The 13,607-nt window shown below is 43.6% G+C and overlaps 2 protein-coding genes across 2 annotated transcripts; one reads left to right on the top strand and one right to left on the bottom strand.

The window, feature by feature from the left end:
• The first annotated feature begins 7,095 nt into the window (after window positions 1-7,095).
• LOC148905947 (uncharacterized) lies at window positions 7,096-9,998 on the top strand. The gene has a single exon (XM_089038906.1). It carries the CDS (start codon window positions 8,504-8,506, stop codon window positions 9,722-9,724), a length of 1,221 nt encoding a protein of 406 aa, XP_088895032.1. The 5' UTR covers window positions 7,096-8,503; the 3' UTR covers window positions 9,725-9,998.
• Window positions 9,999-10,297: 299 nt separating this feature from the next.
• On the bottom strand, window positions 10,298-11,380 carry LOC148905946 (uncharacterized). The gene has a single exon (XM_089038938.1). The coding sequence runs from the start codon at window positions 11,378-11,380 to the stop codon at window positions 10,298-10,300; it is 1,083 nt and encodes a 360-aa protein (XP_088895064.1).
• Window positions 11,381-13,607: the final 2,227 nt, after the last annotated feature.

The raw sequence follows: 13,607 nt of genomic DNA, 5'->3' as shown, positions 1-13,607 counted from the left end.
GTAAGTCTATTCCTGAGGTTTCTGATATGACAAAAGCCGAGTGGATGTTTTGTCGGCTGGATAAGGATATTCCTTATTACCCTGACGTAATCTACGAAATATTTTACGAAATTGACCCCAACCACCCCCTGTTAGGATGGATTCCGAGAAGATAGTGAATCTTATGGCATAAGATGAGCGAATAGCATAAATCTTATGGCATAAGATGAGCGAATAGCATAAATCTTATGCCATAAGATGAGTAATTAGCATAAATCTTATGCCATAAGATTACGCGTAATTTCTAGACTGACGTTCGATATGTAAATAGAATCCCGTCACGATATTTACTGAGCAAGCTTTCTTTGAAGCTCTTCTTTCGCTTCTTGGTAGATCTTTTTGCGAGATTCCTCGGAAAGATCTTTTACGACTGTTTTTTTATTCCTTATGTCCGTCTTTAGTTTCTCGTATTTGTCTTCTTCGGCCAGAATAAGCGAGAATTCTACGTCGTCTATCTTTCTGTCACGCAAAGCCTTTGAGACAAGGTCGGTAATAGTATTTACTTTAGCCCTAGACAGAGCTATTGTCGTGTCATGCTTGGATATTTTCGTGGATAGCTTTTTCATAATACCCGTAGCAACAGCAGAAATAATACCACAGGTTGCCCCAACGCCGGCCAAAGGAACTCCAACAATTATTCCCGGCCCAGTAAGCGAAGTAGCAACGCCAGAGCCCGTTAACACAACAGATATGGATCCTGAAGTTATCGCAATCTTATGTAGCGTACTCCGGGCTCTGACGTACTTTTTTCGGACTTTTTCGTAGTGTTTTGTCTGCCCTTCCAAGTAAGCCAGGATTAAGTTCGCTTTGTTGAGCCTAAAGTTTTCAGCGTTTAATTCGTTAGGACCTGTATCCTTAGTGGTAGCGTGATAATTGGGAACATCTGGGTACAACTGAGGTGCTGATGGTATAACATCCATTATATATACTAATGTACGACGCTTTTGGGAATGATATTGAGGAGCAGCCACATCACGACAACAGGGATTATGCCAACTGGAGAGCATTTAGGAAGATGTTTCCGCATGCAGACCCTAGTAAGTTCGAAAGAAGACCCGATGGGATTTACTATGAAGGCTCCAGAATGTACAGCAATGCGGACTTGGAGCCAAAGAACCCAAAACCCGAGCATAAAGAAAGGCAGCCTAATTTTCCAGAGAATTTATTACCGGCAACGGAGGATTACCCATTTTACGATAACAAAGGCGGCGCAAATGACTTTGCTAAGATGGTTACCTCCTTAGAAATCCCCGTGGGTTCTACGACTTTCAAAATAAAAGTCAGAGACATCTTTAGAGAAACTGCCATGAAACATACCTCAGGGAAAGAATCCAGAGAATGGTTATCAGGTCCCAACATGCGGTATTGGCCGCAGCAGTTAAACTTTGCTGTCTGGGCTGCTACTAAAGGATGCGGTATAGCCGCGGACATGTTCCATATTCCTTTCCTGCGATTTCATGTTGCTTTTACTATTCGTAGGATATTGTTTGAGTTAGGAGCACCGCTTCCTAGTGACACTATCTTTAAGCCGAAGGATAACAAATATGACAAAGTCGCATGGGAGCGATTAAGGAATGAGTTTAAGCTTACCAACCCTGATTTTCGCAACAAAGAGGGTGCCGCCCATGGTTTAGGAGAGACTGGGTATCCTAGCAGATGGGAATTCTCCGACTTAGGGGGTAAAGCGTCAAAAGGTGACTTGATTTACTTCATAGAAAGCAAAGAGAAATATCCTTGGGCGCCTTTCTTTGCCGCAAAGGGCATTGGTCTAAAGAATCTCGCAAGGATTAATCGAAGCATCGAAGCCTTTGTTTACTGCATTCTAGGGGCCCAGGTTAGCACTCGCAGCCCCATCGTAGATGCCTCCGGTGCGTCGCAGGAAACGCAACAAGTATTCCTTGTCCTCTTCGAAAGCGCTGTTATCGAGAATGAGATCTCTAAGTCGGTGCAGAGATATCAACTTGCAGTGCAGCAGTCTAAAGTGCGACTGGATTACGCTTTGTCACCTGGTTGTTGGTTAATGCCAAGTAATTTGGTTATTAACGCCAATTCCGTCGTGGGTTATAACAACAAACTTCAGCGAGCAACCAAGGATATGAAGTTTGGGGTGAATGACGTGAACTCTGACACTCTTAGAAGCATCCCCCATTTCGTGGAGAAGCCTAAGAAGGAGCACGTAGAAAAGCCCGCACCAAAGAACGTAAAGAAGAAGGTCCTGCCTGCGATACCTGAGGAATATGACCATAACTTACTAAAAGCCGGCTTAGCCGCCGCGGGTGTTGGTCTGAGCTATTATATATGGCGATGAACAACCCCTACTTAGCTGGAGTAGATTGTGTTTATACGACTTACGCAGGCGAGAAAAAATACAACCAGGCATCTTGGGTTGATGTCACGGGCATGTCCGTGAATTTGAACTACTCGGGAAAGAAGTTAATCCTTTGTAGTATTTGCCTTGGATCAGTAAGTCACGCCAACATTGGTTTTAGATTTTGTGATGACAACGGCGTACTGCAGCCTATGAGAAATAAGACAAACAACAGGGAGCCTGCGCATTTCTCCGTAGAGCCCAACCCCAGCAGCGCCGAAAATCATTCCGTTTGGACTTTCCACATGGTCGCCGATTGCCATGGGAAGGTAAAGCTGCAAATGCGCGTAGATGACACGGGGAGCGTTTGCGTGAATAGCATAGAAAATCAGAGAGATACGGCATACAACCACGCAACCATTAGCACCCTTACGGTAATAAGTCTCTAGAAGCAAATTTATTTGCTGGAATATATGAACCCGCATGTAAAGGAAGAAGGCTTTTATTACTATCCCGGAGAGATTTATTACCAAGGGGATGAGTGGTTCGATACCGAGCTGCGGGTGAAGGTTGGTGGCTTAGGATTATTAATATGCATCCCCAACATTCATCTACGCAATAGCTGTAATCTTGGGTTTAGAATTGTTGATGAAAACGACACTCCGCTATTTCCATATAGGGGGGAAAAAAATAACAGGCACTCGTCACACTTTACGTATGAGGCCGCACATGGCGTTAGTGAGGAAAATCAACAGCCGGTAACTTTTCATATGATAGTCAATTGTCAATACGCAAAGCTCCAACTTCGCCCCAGCGACATCGCAACTAGGCTTAAAGGCTTCGTCGTATTTAATGCCGCGGTGGATAGTGGCGCTGTGACTGATGCTGTTTGGAATCATAAGCCCATTTCTATCATGAGCGTGCTGCCGCTAGTTCCGCATTATCAAGGCGGTGCGAATACTATCTTTACTTATCCCCAGTCGAGGACGCCTCGGGCGCCCGACGACGATAAGCCACCAGTAATACACGAGGATAAGATTAACCCTTCATCTTCTTCAGGAGTACCACTCCAATAGCTACTACGAGGATCCAAATGTTGTTGCCCACGAACTTCAACAGTTCGCCGCCGGCCCTAAGTGCCAAGGAAACAACCGAACCCAGCAGCCCAGGAATACCGGCTGCCATCTTTTTTCCCAAGTCCGTTAGTCCATTGCCTAATTTCTTTACGCCCGCGCCTGTAGCCTTAAGCGCGGATAGGATAACTCCTACTACGGTGCTAGTGGCGACCGCGGGTGCGAGGGGAATACCATACTTCGGGGGGGCTCTTTTTACCTTTTCCTTGGTGGTAAGTCCCAATTCTCTTTCCAGGTTGTCCTTTTGCGCTTGTAATTCCGCGACTCTTTCCTGAAGGGCTTCTAATTCCCTTTGTGCTGCCTCCCTTTCCTCTTCGGGACGAGTTTGGTCATTGATTATTTCCTGCTGCCGCTCTATTTGTCCCTCCAGGTCTTCAATAGCCTGATCTCTTTGCCGGATTTGTTCTTCCTTAGTGTTAATTTCGGCAACCAACCGCCGCCGTTCCTCTAAAGAGCCAGCTATGGTGGTACGTAAGTTCTTAGCTTCTTCCTTGCTTATGTCTAGGTCTTGCAGGGCAAGTTCGAAGGCCTTTTGGGCTTGGTCCCTATCGCGTAGGGCTTTGTCTGTTTGTTCTCTCATTTCTATTATTCTTTGGTTTTTATCGTTAAGTTCTCTCTTTTGAGCATCGAGGAGCAGTCGGTTTTGTCTCATGTAATCTGCTTCCCTTTCCTCCATTGTCTCCTTTAGTCCTTCGACTTCCCTTATCGCTTCGATGCCTTTTTGTTGCCGCTGCATTAGGGTCTTGAACTTTTCAAAGGCTTCGCTGGTGTTTTCATCGTTTTCTCTTAGTCTTTCCACCAAATTAGGCCTTCCTAATGCGTCTTTGATTTCTTTTGGGAGATTACTGGTGAGCCTGTCGGAGTCTCTCCTTTGGTAGAGATTATACCACTTATCCCTTCCTTGATACTGGATTTGAATTTGCCCCTTATCTCCGGTTTGGAAATTAAGGCGGGTCAAGTCCACATTTGGAAATTTCTCCCTTACGTCGTCTAAAAGCCCCCTTAGCATTTCAGTTCTTAGGTCCGTGGAATCCAAGTTTTGCAATTCCAAATATTCTGGAATAGGTCGCCCTGGGTTCCTTGATTGCCACTTATCCTCTAAGGAACGCCAGGCCTCGCGGGCCCTGCTGCCATATTTGCGTCTTAGCTTGTCAAAAAGGCCCCGCCCGTCAACGTTGTCATTAGGAAGTAAAGACTCATATTCTTCATCGTTAATGTCGACTTGGCCTTCTTCGGTAAGGGGGTCAAAATCCGTTCCTTCTACTTCCATTATATATGATAAGCTCAAAGTTAAATCCCAACGTATTACCTAAGCAGGTTGGCGGGCTGAAAGCGGAACGCACCTTTCACCGGGTCACCTTTACCCCCAGTAGCGCAAAGCCAGGGGAAACCCTGTACGTAGGCGTGCCCCGCCTAACGGATAACCTAGTCTTAGTTCCTGGCACCTTGGCTTTGAGGTTTGACCTAGCGGTACAGTCAAGCCCCACAGATGAAAGGATTATCGTTAACAACGTGGGCCGCAACATCGTTTCTAAGATGCGCGTAAAGTTCGCCGGGGAATCCTTGCTGGACTTAAATAGGTACGATCTGTATACCACGTACAAAGACTTATGGTTGACGGCCTTTGACCGCGCGCAAAGGATAGAACAAGGAATTGGTAGTGTCATTTTACGTAAGGTCCGCACACCTACGAAAACGCAACCTACTGACGGCAGCGGAGAAACCGCAGTGGCAGACGCAAAGCGAATAAAGACAGCCTATGGTAGTAAGTATGTCATACCACTGGACTTTGAAGTGATTACGAATCACGGCGCGTATTACCCAAGACAGTTATCCGAGCTACAGTTTGAAGTAACTTTAGCAGATGCTAATAATATCATTGGTGGGCTAAGCACTGCACTTACCACAACAACCCCATACTCTATTACCAACTTAGAGCTGCAGTACGAGACCGTGTACAGCGAAGAGCTGGCCCGTAGCGCTGGCATGGAATACAGCTCCGGCAAGGCATTCCTTTACGACCACGTAGTGATGTATAAGACGTTCAGCTTCCTGGATAAGACGGATGAGGTTATCAACCAAAGCATTAACCTCCCCCGAAGTCTTACGGGGTTGATGCTGGTGTTTGCTAAGCCCTATGAGGCTGGTAAGCGCGACTCCGAGGCCTTTCACAACCCCAACATTACTAACGTGGGGGTCAACATAAACGGCGTTCCAAACAAGGTTTACTCCCAGGGAATAAAGCCCGCAGACGTGTACAGGGAGGCAATGCGCAAGTTTGGCGACCAAATTAGCCCCGCAGAATTCTTTAATGATAAATATGCGCTGTGGATTGACATGCGCACCATTAACGACGAAGACCTACATGGTCAAGGCCTCCGTCTAGTAAATACGCAGGATGGCATAACATTGGAAATCAAACGCACCAAGAATGCCTCCGCGGGCGACGGTGATAAAATAAACTGCTACGTCTTCGTCGTGTCTGACGCGCAACTGAGCGTAGAAATGAATCAGCTAAAGAGCGTTGCCTACTAGGCTCGCGTTCCTTGAGCCAAGCGAAAGGATAAAAAATATCCCTTACGTATAATATGCTTCGCGTATTTGAAAACAACGAAACCAAACTGCAATGCATAGTGCAAGGCGAAACTTTGTACTTCAAAGCAAAGGAGGTGGCTTTGGCGTTGGGCTATGAGCGCCCTAGAGATGCGATTAGAGCACATGTATCTGAGAAATACCAGAAAAAATGGGTTGATCTACAAGGGGCTGCGAATCACCGCTCCTTTACTACGCAACCAAATGCCGTGTTTATATCCGAACCTGGTTTGTACGAACTGATATTTAGCTCCAAACTACCCAAAGCTGTGGAGTTTCGCGATTGGGTCTTTGAGGAAGTCCTACCCGCGCTAAGGAAAACGGGTAAGTATGCGATGGACAAGCGCTTCGACGGTCCAAACAAGTTAGTATTTAAGATCGAAAATGAAGCCGACCTACACGCGAAGGTAGTCGACTACATACGTAGGTTTTACCCCGATTTCATCATAGCGCCGGGTCTTGGCGAACTTCAAGATTCAGACAGCAAGCGAATAACCTGCTGGCGAAAAGGCTACCAAGCCGGTCAACCCGACCTCTTAATCCTAAATGCGCATAAGAAATACCGCGGGTTGTGTATTGAGTTGAAAACCCCAAAAGGAAACGGCGTCTTATCCGCGAAGCAATCTAAGAAAATCTCACAGCTTGACGTAAATGGTTACCTAACGATGGTTAGCAACGATTACGACATTATCTGCCGTGCCCTGATGGATTACGCGGATGGCATTCGTATTCCCTGTAAGGGCTGTGTAAAGCGGTTTAAGTCCTACGCCACTTTGAAAACGCACCTAAAGATATTCCATAGGTATAATGAAGCTCAGCTTGACTCACTGGCGTGATCTTGTCCACGGTAAAGCATACGAAATAAAAAATTACGTCGTCTTCGAAGACATCGACCGTTTACGGTTAGTCCTCAAAGACTTAGAAGGCAAGGAATATTCCCTTTGGGCGCCGGATTGCGTGCGGTACGTAATTCAGGGCGAGGAATTCACCCACTTACGCAGCTATGGTAAGGTAAATGGCCGATGGAAGTTTGACATTGAAAGAACAGTCACTCCATCTCCTCTTTGTAGTTAAGCGCGTCTGCTAAAGTCCGCTGCGCTTTAGGATCCGCGGAGCACCAATGCCCCACAAAGGATCCTTCGGAGAATACCCTGTCGCAATGAAGGCAGGTGTATTTTTTACGCGGCGGCTTACGAGGGGTAATGCAGTCGGCAGGTAGTTCGCAAGTAATACAGTCCATATATTGAAAGGGTAATTAGAATGCCTCCCAGAAAGGCAGCTGCGTAGGCTAGCATATACCTTTAAAAGGGGTCCTTATTTTTATTTATTATTATTCATTATCCTTAATAATAATGAATAAAAATAAGGATGGGATTTGAGACTCTTTGCGCAAACCCTACCTTACTATTAAAGGCCCCAAGAAATGCTATTTCAAAAGTGTCTCAGAATGTTAACAATAAGGTTAAATCTTTGTTAAGTATGTGTGGAAACTATTTCAAAGAGTGTCTCAGAATGTTAACAATAAGGTTAAATCTTTGTTAAGACACCCCGGAAACTATTTCAAAAGTGTCTTAGAATGTTGACGTTTAGGTTAAATCTTTGTTAAGACAGTTGAAGATATGTTCCTCTTCTCTAACACAACCACAACGATCGCACTCCTGCCTCCAATACTCCCTTTTAGTCCACGGAACGCCTTCGGCGCGTTCAAAAGAGGGGAAAGTACGGACTATCTTCTTATGGTAATCTATGCGATTCCTTAAGTAATCCTCTTTATGCGGGCAGCGACACATCAAATCCGCACATTGGTAGCAATCCACGCCTTCCAAGTCGTAAGCGCGGGAGAGAAACCTATAATCATGCGTTCTCCGGTGCGTCTGTAAACGTTGACGACTACTAAGTATCTTATTACAGAAACTACACTGTCTGGTTCGATTACAGACGCCCCTTTTCAGATGCTGCTGCATTTCGAAGGGGTTGTGGAATTCCTTATTACAGTCCTTACAAAGCCCACAAATGCGTTTATCCTGATGTTGTTGCATCTTTTGAACGGTGCTGAATTCCTTACCGCAATCCTTACAAGCGCGGCTAAGGGGTTTCTTTGTACAAACGCCGCGACGAACGTGGTATTGAAGTCTTTGTTTGGTGCTGAACACCTTCTTACACAACAAGCAGTCCATATATACTTAACAATATCTTAGCCTCCATTTACTACGCTTTGCAGTTAAGTTTGGTGTGACCGAAGTTTTGTCACGTAGTTTTGACGTCTATACTATGATGTTACCAGGGGCAACGTTTCAAGGTTGCCGCGTCATGTGTCCAAAGGCGGGAAACCCATAAGCGTGCCGACATCTTGTGAGGTATCCACGACTTCGAGAGCTACTGTCTATTTTCTTGATTTTAGAATACTTATAAGTATTTCGGTGCCCACAATATGATTCAACTTAAAGTTTTTTATAACATTTCATTTCAAGAAGACCGATGCGAAATAATGTCCATCGAAGAATCACAACTTTCATCATTTGAAGATCTAATGAAAGCCGTGAGAGCTAAAATTGCCTGTTTGGAATTCATTCCTGACACAGAGCTCAGGATAAAATACAGGGACGACGAGCAGACATTTGTAAACCTGCGTGCTGGAGATACACTTTGTGATGCTTTACGATGTGCTAGTATCGTGCAAGGAGCTACTTTTAGAAGATTAACTATCAAGATTGAATGGCAACCACAATCCACACCAGAAATTATCGTGAGACGTCGTGAATCTACAAGTGCCATATCAAACAATGGAGCTAGTACTTTGAAAAGGGAATTGTTCACACTTACAGAAAAACAAACAGCTTCTAGAACTTCTGAAGAAAAAGGAATTGCTAGTAATAACGATAGTCCTGTGGAAAGAATGCTGCAACGAAAACGGGACAATATCGCTAAAGTGAAAACAGAATTAAACAATGCAAAAGCAAGTAAAGACACGTTTGAACGACAACTTGCAAAAGCAGAAGTTCTTAATTCTGGTATGCTAACTATTTGTGGAAAATGTCATTTTAAAACTGGACATAATAGACGAATTTGTGATGGAGAATCATGCACATCGGTTATGCTATGTGGTTTAATTGACAAACACCCCGAAGAAAAAGCAACACGTCGCAGTCTTGCCCAGACAGTCGAAAAAAAGAAAGCAGAACTTGCTTTACTTGAAACGGATTACCAGAATAAATTTAGATCGTATAAAGCAGTCGAAGATTCATTTGCAAAGAGGATTGAGGGAGATATCATTTCCACAGACCCTGATTTATATATAGTAAATGGAGTTAAAAACTGGGCACTCCTAAATCAACATGTAGCTCTTTTACAGAAAAAGTGTAGTGGAAAACTACCTCCAAGAAATTGTGTGAGCCAGCTGTTGAGAGATGCCATTCGTGAACACGAAATGAAAATGAAGAAAAAGTCTGACACGTGTGTCAATCCTAAGAAGAGAATTTTAGAAGAAGACTATGCAATTCGCTTCCCTAAACGCAATTATACATGTACCAACACTTCTACTAGTACAATGACCACCGCTTTCAACTCTGGGTCCAGTCAAGCACTGACTAAAGAAAGCGATTTCAAGCTTGCCGTTTCACTCCAAAATCAGTTCAACAAGGACAAGGACTAGTTGCCAAAACATTAGTCGAATGCATGATATGAGTCAATAGTCATGCACTTTAAAAACAATGAGACTCGTTCGTTTCAACAATTATTTTGATTTCATTTTAATAATAAATTAGAATACGTTTACAATTTATTTATATTGTTGCAATTATACAAATTATGTAAAGTGATCTAACAACTCAGATGAATATTCACAAACTTTGTATAGTATTCAAAGTAAGGAGCTTTATTCCCTTTGTTGTGTTTTGAAATTAAAAGTATTTGTACTTTAAAGCTCTATATGCCGAAAATCATGAAATTAAAATTCATTGTACAGACTGAGTGACTTGGACTGACTAATAAACTGCGCTGCTCGGCTATTAACTGTATGATACGGAGTACTATCTCGCCTTTTACAATCACAAATAAGATAGAAAATAATTGAAACAAATACGACAATTTATTTGCTATTCCTTATGTAAATATAATCATGGTAATATGAAATTTACATTGATCGCTTTCAAGATGCCGGTGTCGCGACAATGCTTTTATTGGTGGTTCTCTTCAAAAACCACTCTAAATCACTACAATGAATTTCCTATACGTCTAAATAATTTGTACATCTGTAAAAATTGTACATGTCCCCAGATGTAACCTGTTTGAACGCTTCAATCGCAGCAAGTTCAATGTTATAGGCCACTACATCCTGTAAATCATAATTCATGACAGTTCTCATTTTATTGAATACAAGTTCTACAGGATTAAAATCTGGGGAATAAGTTGGTGTATATACAAGCTCGATATTGCGATCATCAAGCCATTCTTGTAAAATATCGCCGCCAGCATTGTGATGAAATGGGCAATTATCCATTACAATTACATCACCGACTTCTAGAGCAGGTCTTCCTGTGTCAATGTTAGCTGCTTTGCCAGCCTGATCAAAAAAATCGAGAAAAATCAAAGTATCCGATGGGCCATGGACGGTGTTCATATATTCTATGCCATTTAAACCGGCCAATAGATTTACAGTAATGTTTGGAGATTGATGATAGCGCATTAATTCTACACACCTCTCCCCAACCGGCGAGTGCCCATACAAACGCTTCCCATGCGACGCTGTTTTCAGTCCACATTCATCAAAGAATTTTAGTTTGAATGGGTCTTTATTATAAAGGTAATCAATAAACATTTGAGTATACGCGATGTTTTCAACGGTGAATCTTTCCTGTGCTATAGTAGAGACTTTTTTGCGGGAATACTGTTTGCCTGACAGCATGCGCTCTTTCAATGCGCGGGAAATTGCCGAGTGAGACGTTCCGTTAGGAATGTTACCAAATTCCTCAAGCTTTTCGTGGATTTCTTTTAGGGAACAGGTAGGTCTCTCGTTCTTTAAAACTTCGACAAGCTCCAAATCTCCTTGAGTCAAACTTGAAGGATTTCCTCCTCCGATGTTTTTCTTTGTTTCAATTGTACCGTCGTTGTACAAACGCTTCCAAATGTTCTTGACTGTATCACGGCTTACTTTGAATGTATTCGCAACGTCAGAAAAATGTCCAGGAAAATAACCAGTCACTGGGTCGCCTCCATTTCGGACTATTTCATCAATAATTGATCTTCTGATATCATAACTCAGTGATTGACCTTTTATAAAAGTTCTTCCTTTAGTATTTATCCTATACATGATACGCGACGATACGCAACAATGACACGGCAACATTGAAACGTTGCCCCTGGTAACATCATAGTATAGACGTCAAAACTACGTGACAAAACTTCGGTCACGCCAAACTTAACTGCAAAGCGTAGTAACATCCTTAACAAAGATTTAACCTAAACGTCAACATTCTGAGACACTCTTTGAAATAGTTTCCAGGCATCCTTAACAAAGATTTAACCTTATTGTCAACATTCTGAGGCATTTTTTGGAATAGCTTATGGGCGACTTAACAAAGATTTAACCTTATTGTAAACATTCTAAGACACTTTTTAAATAGTTTCCAGGCATCCTTAACAAAGATTTAACCTTATTGTCAACATTCTAAGACACTTTTTAAATAGCATATACTTAACAAAGATTTAACCTAAACGTCGACATTCTACAGGGGATATCGCATAAAGTCCTTAACGCTTTCTTTAGCCCACGTTGCCATCGTTATCAGCGCGCCAAACCGTTCTGCACGCTTCAGACCGCACATTTCATCGTACAATTCCTGCACGCGCTCCTTTAACCGATCGATCTCCTCCCTTTGCATTTCTATGGTGTCTCTTTTATCTTTTGCGTCGGTGGCAATCCTTCTTACTGCGTCCACTGGGTCCATCGTATATATAATGGATCCGAACTATATTCCCTGCAATGCTCTGATAGTAGGACCCACCGGCTGCGGAAAGACCCAGTTCGTGGTAGAGCAGCTATTAGGACCCTTTAGATACCGTTTCGACTACATCGTGCTGCTTTGCCCCACCTACGTGAATAACCGCACCTGGACGGGCATAGGAGTGAAAGATGACGACTTCTTTGTGGACATACTGGATCCTAACGAGTTATCCAGCCATCTTAAGTTTTGGCACAAGCAATTCCCTAAGGATACGCAGACACTCCTCATATTGGATGACATCGCCTGCGGGGACGACGTAAAAAGACGCACCTCCGAATTAGTGAAGCTCGCCTTTAGCGGCAGACACGACAATATTAGCGTTTGGTTGCTCTCCCAGCAGCTTACCAGCGTCTCTAAGCCTTTTAGGGAAAACATAGGTTCACTTGTCGTATTTTATACTCCGAGCAAGTCTGATCTGGAAACCATCTTAAGCGACTATGGAGGCGAGATAAGCAAGGAACAGTTACACGAATACATGCGGCACCTAAAAACGCACCAACATTCCAAGATGATCTTCTCTTTGAGGTTTCCGTATTCCATAAAGATCTGCGATCTTTAATATATATGGATATTGAGCAGCTCTTAGATGAAGTCCCCACGCAGTTAGATGAAAGTAACCTCAAGGAACAACTTAACATCCTTGTGTCTTCTGGGAAGTGTAAAGAAATGATAGGCAAGGAACTTACCCATGAGCAGGTTAATAAGTTGTCAGAAGATGAAGTTAAGAAGTTCCATAAGAGGTATGAGGCTGCCCTTGCAAGTAAGACCACGGACGCCGTAGCAGACTCCGCTATCCGACTTGCGACTAAATTGCTTGGACTTGCGCTGCCCATAGACGACGTGGAGCAACTGCGGAAGGACATAAGCGATGACTATGTCATCGCCCAAGAACTTAAGATAACCTGCGGGTGGTTGTCTTTGAAGTGCGGTAAGTTAATGGCAGTCGCCTCTGCGGCTTTGCACGTGGCTCAGCACGTTGACTTGAAGGAGGTACTAGGTTCCTTCGGAACATCTTGGAAGGACTTCAAGAAGGACAGAGAAGTCGAAAAGGTCTTCCAGGCGGCACTTGCTGAGGTACCTGATCAAGTCGCCTCAAGTACTTAGTCAAGTCGTTGTCAAGTCACCTCATGTACTTAGTCAAGTCGTTGTCAAGTCACCTCAAGTACTTAGTCAAGTCGTTGTCAAGTCATTGCCAAGTCATTGTCAAGTCGTCATCAAGTTACTTGTCAAGTCCTTCAAGTCCCTTAATATAAGATGAGTGGCACCGAAGAACAACCACCCGTAGAAGATACCAAGATTACCAAGGCTAAATCTCCAGGCAGAGTCGCTGCCGGAAAGAAGCTCGCGGAGATGAATAAAAAGAACAAAGCCAAAAAAGAAGAAAAGGTGGAGGAAAAAGAAGAGGAATCCTTTATTAATCCGGGATACGTCATTGGCGCGTTAGGAGTCGCTATAGCAGCAGGCAGCCTTTACTTACAATGGCGGGCAGCAAAGCCAAAAGTAAAGTTGGAGCCAGCGCATTACACGCCTACG

This window comes from Actinia tenebrosa, unplaced genomic scaffold (assembly GCF_029948245.1).
Source record: "Actinia tenebrosa isolate PJP-AT-01 unplaced genomic scaffold, QUT_ActTen_1.0 PGA_scaffold6__47_contigs__length_16458017, whole genome shotgun sequence".
Lineage (NCBI taxonomy): Eukaryota > Metazoa > Cnidaria > Anthozoa > Actiniaria > Actiniidae > Actinia > Actinia tenebrosa.
This window is presented reverse-complemented; position numbering and strand designations above follow the sequence as displayed.